General features: G+C 38.8%; 1 protein-coding gene across 24 annotated transcripts in view; it reads left to right on the top strand.

The window, feature by feature from the left end:
• The window catches only part of spdi (split discs), a 48,791-nt gene that overhangs the window by 21,599 nt on the left and 11,887 nt on the right, over positions 1-15,305 (top strand). For 7 of the 24 annotated variants that reach the window (XR_010370197.1, XM_053761608.1, XM_053761609.2 and 4 more), the window contains 12 exons: positions 6,550-6,931; positions 7,459-7,614; positions 8,153-8,338; positions 9,224-9,348; positions 10,149-10,308; positions 10,646-10,738; positions 11,311-11,435; positions 11,920-12,061; positions 12,409-12,591; positions 13,111-13,242; positions 14,211-14,348; positions 14,859-15,021. Coding sequence is in view for 23 of the 24 variants with exons in the window: in XM_053761608.1 (XP_053617583.1) it covers positions 6,550-6,931; positions 7,459-7,614; positions 8,153-8,338; positions 9,224-9,348; positions 10,149-10,308; positions 10,646-10,738; positions 11,311-11,435; positions 11,920-12,061; positions 12,409-12,591; positions 13,111-13,242; positions 14,211-14,348; positions 14,859-15,021 (1,985 nt within the window). In the remaining variant the exon portion in view is untranslated. Of the gene's footprint in view, positions 1-2,590; positions 2,673-6,318; positions 6,932-7,458; positions 7,615-8,152; positions 8,339-9,223; positions 9,349-10,148; positions 10,309-10,645; positions 10,739-11,310; positions 11,436-11,919; positions 12,062-12,408; positions 12,592-13,110; positions 13,243-14,210; positions 14,349-14,858; positions 15,022-15,305 lie in introns of those variants that run through there. The other 17 variants (XM_053761629.1, XM_053761625.1, XM_053761627.2 and 14 more) reach the window with 6 other exon arrangements.

Genomic DNA, 15,305 nt, shown 5'->3' with positions numbered 1-15,305 from the left:
TTGCTACTTACATGAATTATCCACTAGATAACGCGTATGATAATCAAATATTTTGAAATGGAGATCACTAACTAAAAGAAAAACTGTAAGCCTGAAATAATTTGTGTCGTATTTTCAAGTTATAAATGATCATCCTTCTGACAAATACTTCGCCAATTGATTTTTTTTTACTTTCCCTGACATATACGATAAAATCACTAAATGCATTCAAATAAATAGATATGTTTTTATTATGAGATAACATGTAAGCAATAAGCTAACCAGTGATTAACATATAATACGAACTCATTCAAAGTGCATTATGAAATATGCAATATAAGATTGTAATATTGCATGCACCATTAGCACGTTACTAGACGGTTGCTCAACTTGCATAATATCCGACAAGGGGGACAATACTGATATAGTATCGATAAGGTAATTCATTAATTCTTGATCATAATTCTGTTTATCTATTTGTTATTATTTGATCTTACTATGTCAGTTTACAGTGTTAAATATTTTTTTTAGTACACGAGTTAATAATAAATATAGATGTATTTATGATCAATTTATCTCAGTATTATACATTCGCTTTATCGAACTAGGTTATTATGCTAATTAACATTACCAAAAATTTAATATAGCTTCGTTATAGTCGTATAAAATTCGTATTTTATAGATTTTTCTACATTCTCTATTTTTTGTAAATCTGGGACCCTTTTTTCCTAGATAAGTAGTTACCTAGAGATCACTTAAATTTTTATAGATTTTTTAATTAATAAAGCGATGTTTTCGTTAAAGACTCAACGGTAAACATCGTAAATAAACGACCATCATTGATATCAAATAATGGAAAAAACACGTTTCTTTTGTATTTTATATCAACGGTCTGACAGAGAAAGTGCAAATAACGAGCTGGAAGGTAAGCTCGACACGCTAACATACTGACTGAGAATGTTTTGTAATGACCTATCATCAAAGTTAACAGGAAATTTAATCATAAATTTCGTAAAATTGATACGATCCGAATGATATTAGAAATTGTCAGTGAAACAAAGAACGGAGATTGATGATTCTCGTAGTTTCAGTCAAAAATATTAGGTACTTCTCAATACTTTAAAAACGTCGAATATATTAAAAAAGTAATTTAGGGTGACGTCATTAGAATATGAATAATTGATAATCAAAAATGTCCCATAAATATCTAATAGTTTGGTGATCCTTAACTTGTGTGAGAGAGAAGTGACACACAATGACCACGTGGCTACTTATCAGCTGTCATAGGCAAGCAAAGCAAAAAAAAAAAAGGAGTGGGAAACTTTTGAAGTACCTATTCGGAAATTATTTCAATTATTTATCAAAATAAAATTAAAGTCGTGAGTCGACCGAATACTGGCCGTATTGGATTACAGAAAAATAAATCTAATCTGAGGCCGGTACCAATAAAAATGACATTAACAATTTATCATTCGATTGGTTCAGTCAGCAGAATAGGCCGGTTCCGCGCGATCGCGGGGTGAACGGCCAGCCGTGGCCGCCGCGAGGTCGCGATGCTGCACAGATTGTGTACATTCTGAGAATAACCTACCACACGCAATCACACCCACCCATATTTCAAATGTCAAAATTGGAATATAATTATTTCGTTCGATTTTTGAGGAGCATGAGCAAGTCTCGCGTTATTGTTTCCTTTGCACATCATTTCCCGATTGCCAAGGGTCGTCAAACGTGTCACCATGTTGTTTAGATAATAGTGTTTATCACAGTTATTGTCTTGTATAGTGGAACTACTACCAACCTGTATGAAAATAAACTACCTACCTACTATTGAAAAACCACGATTATGACTTACCGTTGGAACAATCGACGCCCTTGAGTACAATTCTAATTAATAAGTTTTAAGATATCTACCTAAAACGAATGCATCCACAAAATATGTAGTAATAGAAAAAATCTAACAACACCAAATTAATGACATCGGTACGGTACGATATGATTAAACCACTACGACCTTCCAATTTTATCGATATATCACTTTTAATCTCTACAATCGATAGAAAGTCGCAGATTTCGTAGCTACATCGATTGTAGATACGTATTTGACGTCTTGATTGATTTAGAAAGCTGACCCCAGGCGCTCAAATCCGCTGATTCCTGAGCTGTCCCAAGTCTTAAAACTGTATAATTCATCGAGACATACCTACCTAAGTATAATATAATGTGTGGCATAACTAACATAACTACAAATCTATAGTAATAGTCTTGATTGCTATTTAGAAGTGACGCTCGATTATCATGATTAAATTTTAATCGAGTGAAAATTTGTAGACTGCATTTGAATATTGTTCAAAAACTTTCAAGAACTACCTACTCAAAGTTTCGAAATACAATATTACAAATACCAATGGTTAGAAACATAAGCGGTATCAAGTCCAGTGCCCTGCCCATCCGTCCGACACCGCTAAAACTAGTCTTTCCGCCCGGCGTTACCTAGCATACAAATGAGTAAGTACATTACCATGTGAGGACATGTGCGTGATTGTGTTCAATAACGGAGCCCCCCGGAGCCCCTCGGAGCCCTAATTGATACTAGTGCGTTGGGTGTGACGGCTGTTGAGTGAATTAAAAAAAATGAAGTTCTGTTTTGAACGATTGTGCTCAGTGTGCTCTTTTTGTGTGTGCTGGAGTGGGTAATGTGCTTTTTTCTTTTTATTTACATAAGTACACATATACAAATGGTAACTCAGACTTAGTTAAGTTGCGTGTAATTTTAGTAGGCATTAATATATAGGCGATATGTAAATCTTTAAGACCTTCAACTATTGTGATGACTGAATACCCACAGACGGCATATATTTTACAATAGTCAACTGTATTTATCTTTAGGTAGCTTAGGGTTAAAATGTACTTTAAAGTATAAAAATCAATAAATTTAAAAGATGAAAATAAAGTTTGCTTTATTGAAAAATAATCCATGTCATTATATCCCTATTTTCGGCACAAAAATATGAATAAAAACAACCCCACGAAGGTGTGCTAATAGAATAAAACGCCATTGCTCGAGACAATGGCCGGCTAGGTAAAAATGTTAAATAAGGGGAGACTCGTTTGCATTAGGGTGGCCATGTATTGGGCACGGTCCGGACTTTATTGGACTTCAGCTTAACACTTTCACGGTCGCACCAATACTGTTATAAAAAATCATCTTTATTTTATGTCTCGTCGAGCGACTTCAAAAGTGTTGAAGGTTAGGTTTCATTTTCAGGTTAGGTGATGATATATTTTTTCAAGTTTAAATCCATCTGATATAATTTAAGGACTATCGCCTACTAGCGCTAGTAGACTCAACACTCAGCAGGTTTACTGTCGCCGAACTATCGACAGTTTAACAATCGATATTTGCAATCGAAAAGGGCCATAATACCGATAGTACCGATAGCTATTTTGGAGCATTACTATTGAAAAAGAACAATACTTATAATAATCATTAGTATTGTTCTTTTTCAATAGTAATTTGTTTGCTTTATTGAAAAAAAAATCCATGTCATTGACAAGATCCTAAAAGGAGCATTGCGTCAGACTAGAAAACTATCGATAGTATTATCTCAAACTATCAATAGCATCGATATCGAAATGCTATCGATGGTTGACTATCGAGCGGCAATATAGTAAGCACGCTCACCAAAGGCTGAAACTGGACGCTCTGAAAAGTTTTTGGTCTTGCCAAACTGCCTACTTCTATATGTACTTTGGTCGTGGTTAGGTCTATGATGGATGAGTGATGGGTTGTAGCTGTGTGTGGCAAATCAATAAAAGTTTATGCATAGCAATTATATTGCATTCGCTTTACCGACCAGTGCCGACGACCGGTCTGAGAACGTAAAGAATCTAGTGTCTAAATTGTCCACTACTTCTTCGAAATGTTACATTAATAATTTTAGTAAACATCTACAAATAAGTATGCATCTATCGCGTTTTTACGAAATATTATAATACTTAGGTAAAAATTATTGGCTCCACATTTTAGCGGAAAAGTTCGTCGAATTTTAACGGATTCGGAATACATTGTTGGTTTTTAATTGCGGTTAATAAAAGCACTCGTACGAACTACGCAACGCTCATGCTTTCGCGTCGGCGTTCTATACCATTAGTGTGGAATCAGCATGTTATGCATATTCTAACATCATCAGCCTACCCTTATCCCATTTTATGTGTGGTCGGTACAGCACGCCAATCTCCTTCACTTTTCCCTGTCTGATAATAACCGATCTGTTATTCCCTTTTAGCCATATCCTGCCTAATGCATTCAATCCACCTCTTCTTCGGCCTGCCCCTACTTCTTTTCCCATTCAATTTAAAATCTTAAAATTTAAAATCTTTCTTACGTTATCCTCCCTTCTCATAACGTGACCATACCATATTCACTTGAAATGTGAGAACTCGAATTGTAATGGAAAGAAAACTGGAATCGTCCTCGTCATTTATTTAAATACACTTAGTAGACACCCCATGTTGGTGAAACCCAATCTTCGGGTGCTAGATTAATCCACTGCACGGTGCAGTAGCCACGTTTTGCATACAACACGATCTACATACAAATTAGAACTGCACAGCACAGAACATACTTATCTAGCAATACAGTAGGTAGATACTTGGCTATGCATTCTTGCTGGATGTGATTCAGGTAATCAAATCGGTAACGTTGTTGTTGCACATTGTAATGTAGTCACTTTTTTCATATAATTTATTTTGTTGTATTGTTCTTTGGCATATACTAGTTTTGGCATAATAGGTCTAAGTCATACTTAATTGATTTTTGGCATGTACCGGTAAAGTGGCATAATTAATTTTTAGGTTAAGTAGTTATGCTTCAAATAGTTATGCGTAAACCGTTATGCATAAGAACGTTATGCAATCATTATGCCACATTTTTATGCTTATAGATAGGTAGGGTCCTACAATAAGTCAACCAAAAATAACGTTATCATCACTTTCTGTGAAGTTAGGAGGATTTTTAACCACTACTGAATTAAAATATGGATTAGACATCGGGTTTATTGAGCTGAGCTACTCAGAAAATTTCACTGTATTTTCTTTGATGAAATCTGCAATAATGTTTTCGAAACCTATGAAGAAATGACGTTGGGTATAGTTTTCAAAATCACAAATTAGTATTGCCATGCCATGCTCTTATTAGCAGGCTGACTCAGCTCCACAAACATCCGTAATCCGCACTACTTAAGTCATTATTTCAGATCGAACAGATCATTAGCGCACGCTGTTAATTAAATAAATAATATCTAGAATGATTGCGTAGGTTTTACATGTGAGCTTATGGAATTTGTTTTCATGCAATCTATCTATCATTCATTTCAACAATTTTCTCCATAGATTTGATGGTTTAAAGTACCTACTTATATCCGAATGATCAAAAAAGTTCGATCGATTGATGGCGATGCATTTCGATTGAATTTTTTTCATTGTAATTTTCTGTGAAAGCCGTAAGTAACTCTATGATGTTTTTTAAACGTATGTTTTTATAAATTTATTTCCATGACTCATCGCCTATGGCCGAAAGAATGGACAATATTTTAGTAATATTAGATACCTACTTAGGTACTAGAATTATCTATTCCGCGTCACTTCTTACCAAACGGGTCTTTGCTCATTGTTTTCCCAGCACATATTCATCTCTCCAATTGCCAATTTACCACTACAGTTATATAAAAAAAGAACTTTTCAAATATTGTTTTGTGTCAGTCTAATTGCCTTTAATCGAACGGGTAAGCAATCACAATTCCAAGCTAGACCGCGCAGCACCAAACCTGTTTTTTAAGTTTATCCGCCATTCCTCAGTCTTTCATTCATTTCTCACTTTTATGATGAGACTTCTATTCAAAATATTCGAATATTCAATGGAATATAATCATTGTGATGCTAATTGACTGTCAATAATGGAAAATCCACTCTTTTGACTTCTCTTACAAGCTTCACAAGGTACTTATTAGTTAGTAAGTACCTAAAACAACAAATAAAATTATCGATAAAAAATAGAATTATTTGTATTAAGGTTCTACAGCTAATACTTTTTATATTCGTAAAATATGGGTATAAGTACTTAGTTACCTTGTATCTATCAACGTAGTAAATGAAACATTTTTGTGTTACTTCACTATCGATGACATAATCTTTAGCTATCTTAATTGCTTTTATAATTATCTGAGCTATTTTATCACAATAGCCTTTGAAACTAAACATACCAAATTCCACAATTCTACTATATTCACGTGTGTACTAATACTTGCAAATTTAATCCACGAGAAAAATATGTTATAGATAGATCTAAATGTGTCCCTTCTGTCTCGCCCTCATGACGTCACAAGCGCGATAAAACGACCCGTTATAGAACAATGCGTTTCTTCAGCAGACAATACAATAATGTGACTACCCAATTCCGATCGCGTACGGAGCGCAGTGACGGACTATGCTAACGAACTCAATCGACCAGTGCTACACGAACATGCTATAAAACTTCAAGATGATGAAGTTCAAGTCGTTGTTCCGTAGAGGCCCGAGCCAGGGGAAGCAGGAATCGACCCTGAAAGGCGCTCCTTCCGTATCCAGCCTCGACTCGAAGCATCACAAAGTAGCCCCAGCTAGAGATAAGTCCTTGAAGATTTTTGGGTCAAAAGAGAAGTTGCACAAGCCGAAGAAGAAAGATTTGGGGAATAACAATGCTGTTTTGGAGGACCCTGAATTGAGGGAGGCTTTGGACACGTATGAAGATGCGCAGCCGAGGGTTGGGGAGTACGGGAGCGCCGAGGAGTTGGGGTCGATAGGGGAGAGGGGGTCACAGGAGTGCATCAGTCTGCCGGTGACACTGAACGCCGAACACATGCCGGGCTTCCAGGAGGTCGAGCTGGACCTCCGGCCTAGACTGCCGTCTGAGGTAACACATTATTATTAATTTCACTTTACCTTTACATTGTTATTATCCATTCTAGCTGAGTTTCCATAAAAATATAAAATTCTTATGAGCAAACCAGTAAGCTAGCATGTAACTGGCAGACTCAGAGATCATGTCATCTCATTACTCAAATATAATAATAACGAACAATAACCAATTAAACTTCTTGTATCACTTGTAAGTTGTTCTTTGTATCACTTATCAAATTACTGTAAAAATCAGGTCGTTATGACTTACTTTTCTAATTATAATAAAATGTATCTTTAATTATTTAACGTAATTTTTAAATGGATAGACTAGGTCCAGCCTAGGATAAGCAGGCTACAACTAGGTGTAACCATATGTGATCGGCTGCATCTAGATCTAGCCGGAATGATAAGGGCTAAACCAAGGTCTAGCCCATGATACATAAGTACACCTGAGTGTAACTAACGTGTAGCTAGCTTCATCTAGATCGATCCGCACGTTGGGGTTTAGTACATTTTAATAAATACCAGTCTAATTTACAGGCGTCTCTGGCATCGGGTGCTCGCGAAATCGAGTCTCTCCGACAAGAACTGGAAGCCACCGCCATGGAGCGTGCACAACTGCAGGCCAGGGTGGACGAGCTGCTGGAGAAGGTTGCAGAGGCGGACCGACTGAGGGGCGAGCTTGATAGACTGAAGGTAGGGGAATATTTATATAAATTCTATATTCTATATTCAACTTGGGATGATAGCCTACTTCCCAGACGTAGGTGAGGAAGCGGCGCAACAAACTTCACCGCAGCCTTTTCTCCAATCTGGTAAATCTTGAGTAGTTAAGAGACAATATGGCGTCTGGTTGCGCCCTAGAATACTACCACTTTATTTTCTCCTGTGTCTCCTGTGTTTCTTCTGTGTGATGTCATACGAGGCACCTTGGCATGTAGAGAGGTATGTAGCTGATAGCTATGGCTACACCCTGATACTAGGTACGTGAGATGATATAGAATACGTTCGCAATAATAGCCAACAATAACAGTTGGGTAGCGGCGGTTATAAAATCACAGCCGAATCTTCAATATTTTCCGTCTATTCCACTAGTCCCATTGAGTTGTCCAATAATGGGACAACTGAAACTAATGTTTTAGACCAAACAGTTCCATTGGCTTTTTTTTACGCTGACCACGAGTTTCAACCGTGAAGAACAGAAGTTGGGAGGTAACGTTTTTTTCTATTTCAGAGCATAGAAGCGGAGCGTGAAGCGGCGCTGGAGCGGTTGGCAGACGAGAACGGAGCGCTGCGCGCGCGCCTGCGCGGCGTCGCGCACTCGCCGCTCTCGGACAGCGAGAAGCGCCAGCTGCTGCTCGCGCCCGCGCCCCGCCGCATGCACTCCTCTGCGCCTGCGTCGATCGCACTGGCACATAATGTATGTGACATTTACGTAATTGTTTTTTCTTTTATTAGTTTGTTGTTTTATTATTTTATTAGTGGCCAGTGTACTGAACATAAAACGACACTTAAGTGAATTCGTCGTTAATATTGATTGGCCGATAAATTTTCTAAGAAGTCGTATTTTATTTTGCTGTAAAATCATAAAGAGACGCGTAAGCATTATTTACATAATAAGACATGTAAGAAAAAACGGAGAATTTCCTACGTGGCCTTGTTGCCTCTTGATTGTTGTGACAATACCTTGCTGCTGTAAACAGTTGTTCACATTCACAGCGGACGCATACACCGTGTACATTTGAACAGCTGTTTTATTGTTTTGGTTTCAGTAGATATACTAAATCAATAACACTCTAATGTCCTCTGAGTACAGGAGAGAAAATTGCACATTTTGTCACAGGACAAGTAATTTAAATGTAATTGAATAAGACCCTACATCTGCCACATTACATTTTTATCAATTTCTTCTATTTATTAGCCAAAATTTAAAAATAATCTTAACAATAAATAATGCTATATTTTTTTTCGTTTTCGCATATCAAATAAAAAAAAATTGTAACATTTTGTTCATTTTCTGTGATGTTACTTATATTAGTATGTTATGAATAAATTTATTTCTATTTATAATTAAAAACGTGATTATGGCGCTAGTGTGCGCGAATGTAGCCCATTAAACACCGGCACTTAATTTTTTCATAAATTATTATTGTCAGACGTGAACGACAGCTCTTAATAAAGAGATGCGACATCAGACATACAACATTTTAAAAGAAAATTCTTCGTCTAATAACTCCTCTCAGCTCTGTCAGCGATAGGTCCTTTTTCCGTCTACGATTTTTTTCGAAATATTTCTATCCTCCAGGGCGAAGGCGACAGCGGTGAAGCCAGCACACCAGAATGGGACAAGCATTCCTCATCATCCCTCAGCGAGGTCTCCGTCGCGTGCCTGCAGGACCGCATACAGCAGATGGAAGAACATCACTACAGGTAACATTATTTTCGTTTTTGCCTTTTCTTATGAAGTAAAGTCTTGAGACTCCATGACCAGGATTAATTGGATTGTTAGGTGGTAGGGTAATCTCAGGTAGGGTTGGAGTAGAAATAGGCAAAGGCAGACAGTTGTATAATAGTATACTTAATAAGATATTTTATTATATATATAATTTATTATTATTACACCGTACTGTGGTACGTGCCGATATCGTTATGGTAATTAATGAGTCAAAATGTGATTTCAAAATATCAAGTGGAACAATAATTTAAAATTTTGAATTTAGACTGAAAGAAATAAAAATCATGCCAGCGCGCACGCGTATGACTAAAGAGGTCATAATGCGTAAATAATTACAAGATAATGGCAGTGTTCCATATCACTCTCATCGAGTAGCGAGTTTCTTTCCGGTTGCTTCCACAGCCGTTGAGCGTTGGAGCTATGTATACATTCTAACTAATATTACAAAGTAAGTTTGTTGACGTGAAGAGGTAACAACCTCTTCAAAATTTCAAGAAGACTGTTTGAGTAGATAGAGCGTCTACTCAAACAGTCTTCTTGAAATTTTGCAAAGATATAGTATAATGTACGGAAAAGGACATATGTTACCATTCATCTTGACAAAATAACTGATTCCTTGGGAAAACACGCGGGCGAGTCCGTTCCCGTTGCAAGCTAGTTTAACTATGACTATGTAAAAAAGAAATTAGAAAAAAACCTAAGACATTGTTTTAAGTTTATTTTCCCAAAGTCCCGTTGAAAAAACATTTAGATTTAAGAATGTTGTCTTGTGCAGCACAAGCGAGGAGCTGCAAGCCACTCTGGCGGAGCTGGCGGACCTGCAGACGCAGCTGGCGGACGCGCACGCGGACAACGAGCGCCTCGCCGAGGAGAAGCAGCTGCTGCTGGAGTCGCTCTGTCAGCAGACTGAGAAGCTGGAGGACAGCAGGACTAAGGTATATACTGATATATCTGGTTGCAGTAAAACATCGGTGTTGTGTTCTTAGTAACAGTTTAATCCTTATCCTAACATTATAAATGCGAAAGTAAGTTTGTTTGTTATCTCTTCAAGCTCTATTTACTCAACCAGTCCTCTTGAAATATTGCATACATGTAGTTTGAAATATGGTGAAGGACATGGGGTACCTTTCATCTCGGAAAATTAACGCGGGCGAATCTGCGGGCAAAAGTTAGTATTGAATAATTGTTACTAATTATTTAAGGTCTATTTACCCGGGACCACAGATGATATAACACTTGCAGTACATAGGAATAACTGTGTGATGTATGCAGGTGGACACACTGCAGCTGTTACTGCGCGAGGGCGCCGAGCCCGAGACCGTGTCGGCCGCAAACACCGACCAACAGCTCTTCGCCGTCTTGAAGGTGAGATTAATACTTTATTATATCAATGGACACAGCCGGCCAATCATAAAGCTCACACACACACACAGACACATGTACAGGGTTACTGGTATCTAACGGAAAACCTTCTAAAGACTACTTGGATACAGCAACTTTTATTCTGCAATTTTTTGTGATTACGTAGTTCTTTTTATTCATATAAAAAAATACAATCCCATTTGCGATTCTACACATCTTAACTCTGTGTAATAGCCAGGCAACACGAGACGGACAGCGAGACACGTAATTGTATTTATTAAGTTTAGACAAATGACGTAGAACAAATGATGTTAATCTCTGTACCTTATGCGCCTTTGGAAGGTTATGTGTTTGATACCCTGGTCGATTTCGGTTACAGTGTGGGTTCCGTGAAGCTACAGCTAATAATGGAGCCTGTATTGCTAAGACTTGACAGGGGATGGAAATTACCGGAAATTAGCATGTTGACTACATGCCACAGAATTAGTCTAAATTGAGTGTTAATATGAATATAGTTGTCTGTTCCACTAGAGGAATTTATAAAGGCAAAATTGTCTTTTATGTTAACATTGCAGGTGTCGCAAGAGGAGAGGCGTTTGTTGCAAAGCAAGCAGGAGCAGCTGGAGGCCGAGCTGAAGGACACCAAAGCGGCGGTGGACGACAAGACCAAAGACAACGCAGCGCTGCAGGAAAGAGTCAGGTAAGCAATTACAGCCCTTAATTTGATAAAAAATTTGATGAAGCATGTTGCAGACACTTCTGTTATATTTTTTGACGAAGCGCATGCATTTCTGTTTTTATTTGTTCAAATCGTAAATATTTAAAAATTTGAAATAAATGTAGAAAGAGGTTTATTAAGCTCACGCTCAACAAAAAATTGATATTCAATTTTAAAAATTCTTTATTCAATTTAGGATTATAATACATCACTTATTGACGTCAAAAAATTACTTAAACTAAGTCTACTGCCGGCCTCCAAAGCGCAGGTGTGAATTTTATAGATAGCTTTGTTGACGATGAAAATAAAAAAGTAGGTAAATTTCGAATTTGGTTTTAATTTCATGAAAAATTGTTCTAATTAGATCTCAGTTGACTTTATTTTAGTAGTAGAATGGAAAATACTTGATTGGTTGATAGATCTCGTTTGTACGAGTATAACATGTATTTAACTTTTCCATTACTAGGGTACTAGAAAGCACGTTGGAGCGCACAGAAGCGGAGCGCTTGCAGTGGGAGCATGAAGCGGGCGCGGCGCTGGAGAGCGCTGCAGCGCGGCAGCAGCAGCTGGACACGCTGACCGAGCTGCTGGACGCGGCCAAGGCCAAGGTACGGGAGTGTGACCTCTATTGTGAGGTCGCTAGAGAGCACATTAGCTTGCACTCGGAGCATGAAGCGGGAGACATATCTGTTCTTGTAATTTCCATTGCTCCATTGGTAATGGCAAGGCCGTTAAACAAATTTTTGTGCAAATAACATTTGTACGGTGACTTTATATTCAGTGGGGACTTTTTGACTACATGCTTAATACATGACACTGAACAACGGGACAACAAATGGGAGCAATCGCGAAATCCCGAAAAAAATATCAGCTGTTCCATACAAAATCAAAGACCTGACTTTAGGTAAACGTGGATCCCTTGATTTTTTTTTCATGTTGCACTTATACGGTGTAGCTGTCGGAGCGCGCAGGCGCGGCAGAGGGCGCGGCGGAGGCGGAGGCGGCGGCGGCGGCGGCGCGGCGCGAGGCGGAGGCGGCGGCGGCGCGCGCGCACGCGCTGGCGGAGCGCCTGGCGCACGCGCAGCGACAGCTCGACCGCGCGCACTCCGACGCGCGCAAGCTGCACGACGACGCGCTCGTGAGTCATTACAATTCTCGAATTCTTCCGGTCGGTAAAACTGTTATTGAAAAACATACGAGTTCCGATTTTGGTCTGTCATTGTAATATCGAATATGTGTGTTATGAGCTAATAAAAAGACAGAGCGCCCTCATTTTCTATCCTTTATAGTTAGACTTAATATTTTTAAAATTATTATTGCTTATTCATAATTAGTTTTAAAAGCATAAGTGACATGCAATAGCAGATACAAAATATACGTAAAAGTGTTTAAAATGTAGCATCATGTACAGATTAATAGTACGTAATTAGGAGTACTTAGTACTCTAACGTAAATACTGTACGTCGACATATGAACCGAACTACTTGCATGTTCTGGTCTCGATAACTCAGTGCTAAAGACTAGTTCCGGTAAAGCAGAAGCGTGAGTTGGAATCCCACTCGAATTTTGTTATTTTTCATCTAATTATTTTCAAAATGTTACGTTCAACTTTACAATGAAGATCCAGATTTAGATTGTGGTCTTTTGAACATTGTAGGTGTCCCGCAACACCGCCAAGTCAACGATATCGGAGCTGGAGTTCCAACTGGAACAAATGAGGCAGGAGAAGGCGGCGCTACAAGGAGAGATGAAGACGCTACAGGACAACATGGCCGAGCTACAGATACAGGTAGCTTCTTGATTATAGATTGGAAATCCTATAATTATTTTATGTAACGACTTGTTCACGTGGGAATTTTGGGGATGAAAGTATCTATCGTGCGATTTCCGGTCATATTGTGTGTTGCGTCCCAAATTTCATAGAAATCTGGCCAGTAGATTTTATGTGATTTATTAACAAACACTCGTTTGAGAGGGTTTTTGTGCGCAAATTAAATTCAAAATTAATATATTAGTAAGATTATATATGATACTGACAATATACTGTAAACTTATTTTAATGTGGTGGTGTTCCACAAGGAGGCTTTTTGGGTCCAGTACGGGTTTTTTATTTACATTTATGATTCATTTATATTACATTATTACGTGTTGATCCATTTTGAAGACATTTGTGCACTTGAACTGAATTACTGTTCTTTAAGTATGAATGTTAATGTGAAAGATGTTCTAATGAAACTAGTGAATGCAGTTCACGAAAGTCTGGGTAATATACCCGATTCAAAACGCAGAAGTACTCACAATATTTAGGTTATACAGTTACACGGAATTTATGCAGTTAGCGCCTATATCTAATGACGTGCGGGGAACGACTGGCTCGACCGCACTTCGATACATAAACATTTGCAGCGTCAGCTTTTTGTAGGTACCGTATACAACACATGAGTCCCTACACATTTGTATATTCATTCATTGGGTATTAATTTTGTTTTACGTATTACATTCTTTTTCATAGTCATATTCCTCATGGCAGATGGAGTGGTTTTCCACTGCCTTCTCCATTTCACACACAAGCTGATAATCAACCAGAGTGCAGGTTTCCTCACTATGTCTTCCTTCATCAGAACAAGTGGACGATGAAAACTATACATGAGTCAGATTGCTAATACAAACTCTGTGGCAAGAGCACGATTCGAACCTGCGACCTTTCCTGTCCTGTCATATATAGGAGAGATGTAAAACGTCCCGTTCGATACCCAGGTGCAGGTGACGTCGGACGAGAAGCTGTCGCTGATGTCGCGCGCGAGCGAGGCGCTGTCGCGCGCCGCCGACGCCGAGCGCCAGCTGCAGGACGCGCGCACCAGGCTGGCGCAGCTCGTGCGAGACAGGGACAGAGATGTATGTGTTTCTCTTTCATGTACCTACACTGTGTCTCTGTCACTTACATTCGCGATGAGATTTGTTCCGACTGTGTTTTTTTTCTCTCTCAGCATGTTCAGTTACAATCACGATGTTCGACTTAACGATCGTATTCCTCTCAAGTACCTATTAAGGCTTTTTACAAGATCTTTTATAATTTCCCCTGTCCCGATGTTTGTTTGTCTGTAATTAAAACTTGTAATTTAAATTTCACCGACTTCCGCTTGTCCTACAGAGTAAAACTTTTCCAAGTCGTTTTAATTTCCACGACGATGCATTATTATGATAAGCGAGATCGGATGGTGGATCATGATCGGCTCCCAACGAGGGAACTCCTCAACGGTTTACTGATCTCTGACGTAAAAAAAGATTTTGGCAAAAATGTTATTGCCTTCTACCAGGCGAAAGCGACACACAGTCGGACGTTTATTACCAGCGTAATTCCCAACAGCCCTCATGATAACTAATCAGTACTATTAACCCCCACAGGAAGCAGAATGGAAGCAGTTCCAAAGCGATCTACTGATGACGGTGCGAGTAGCCAACGACTTCAAGACCGAAGCCCAGCGGGAGCTGGAGCGGCTGGTCTCCGAGAACAAATTGGCCCGCGACCGCATCCGGTTGCTGGAGGACCAGATACACTCCATGAAAGGTCAGGGCGGTGCTAGTAAAGGGGGGGGGGTCGGGGGTTGAAGCAGTACGGTTGGGGGCAGATAAACCTGACTATGTGTTAGGTCGCTTGTCTGGGTCAATTTTATACGCCCCCGACTATACGTATGTCATAGATGGTAGTTAGATGGGATGTGTAGATTGGAGGTTCGGAAAGGCAAAGCTGAAAAAAGCAACATTCAGTCAAAATTATGAACTTTATGGTTACAGCTTGCAAAAGTTCAAAAGTTTTGGTATTGAAGTGCAATAGTGCATTCAATACACTTA

Source organism: Plodia interpunctella, chromosome 21 (assembly GCF_027563975.2).
Source record: "Plodia interpunctella isolate USDA-ARS_2022_Savannah chromosome 21, ilPloInte3.2, whole genome shotgun sequence".
NCBI lineage: Eukaryota > Metazoa > Arthropoda > Insecta > Lepidoptera > Pyralidae > Plodia > Plodia interpunctella.
This window is presented reverse-complemented; position numbering and strand designations above follow the sequence as displayed.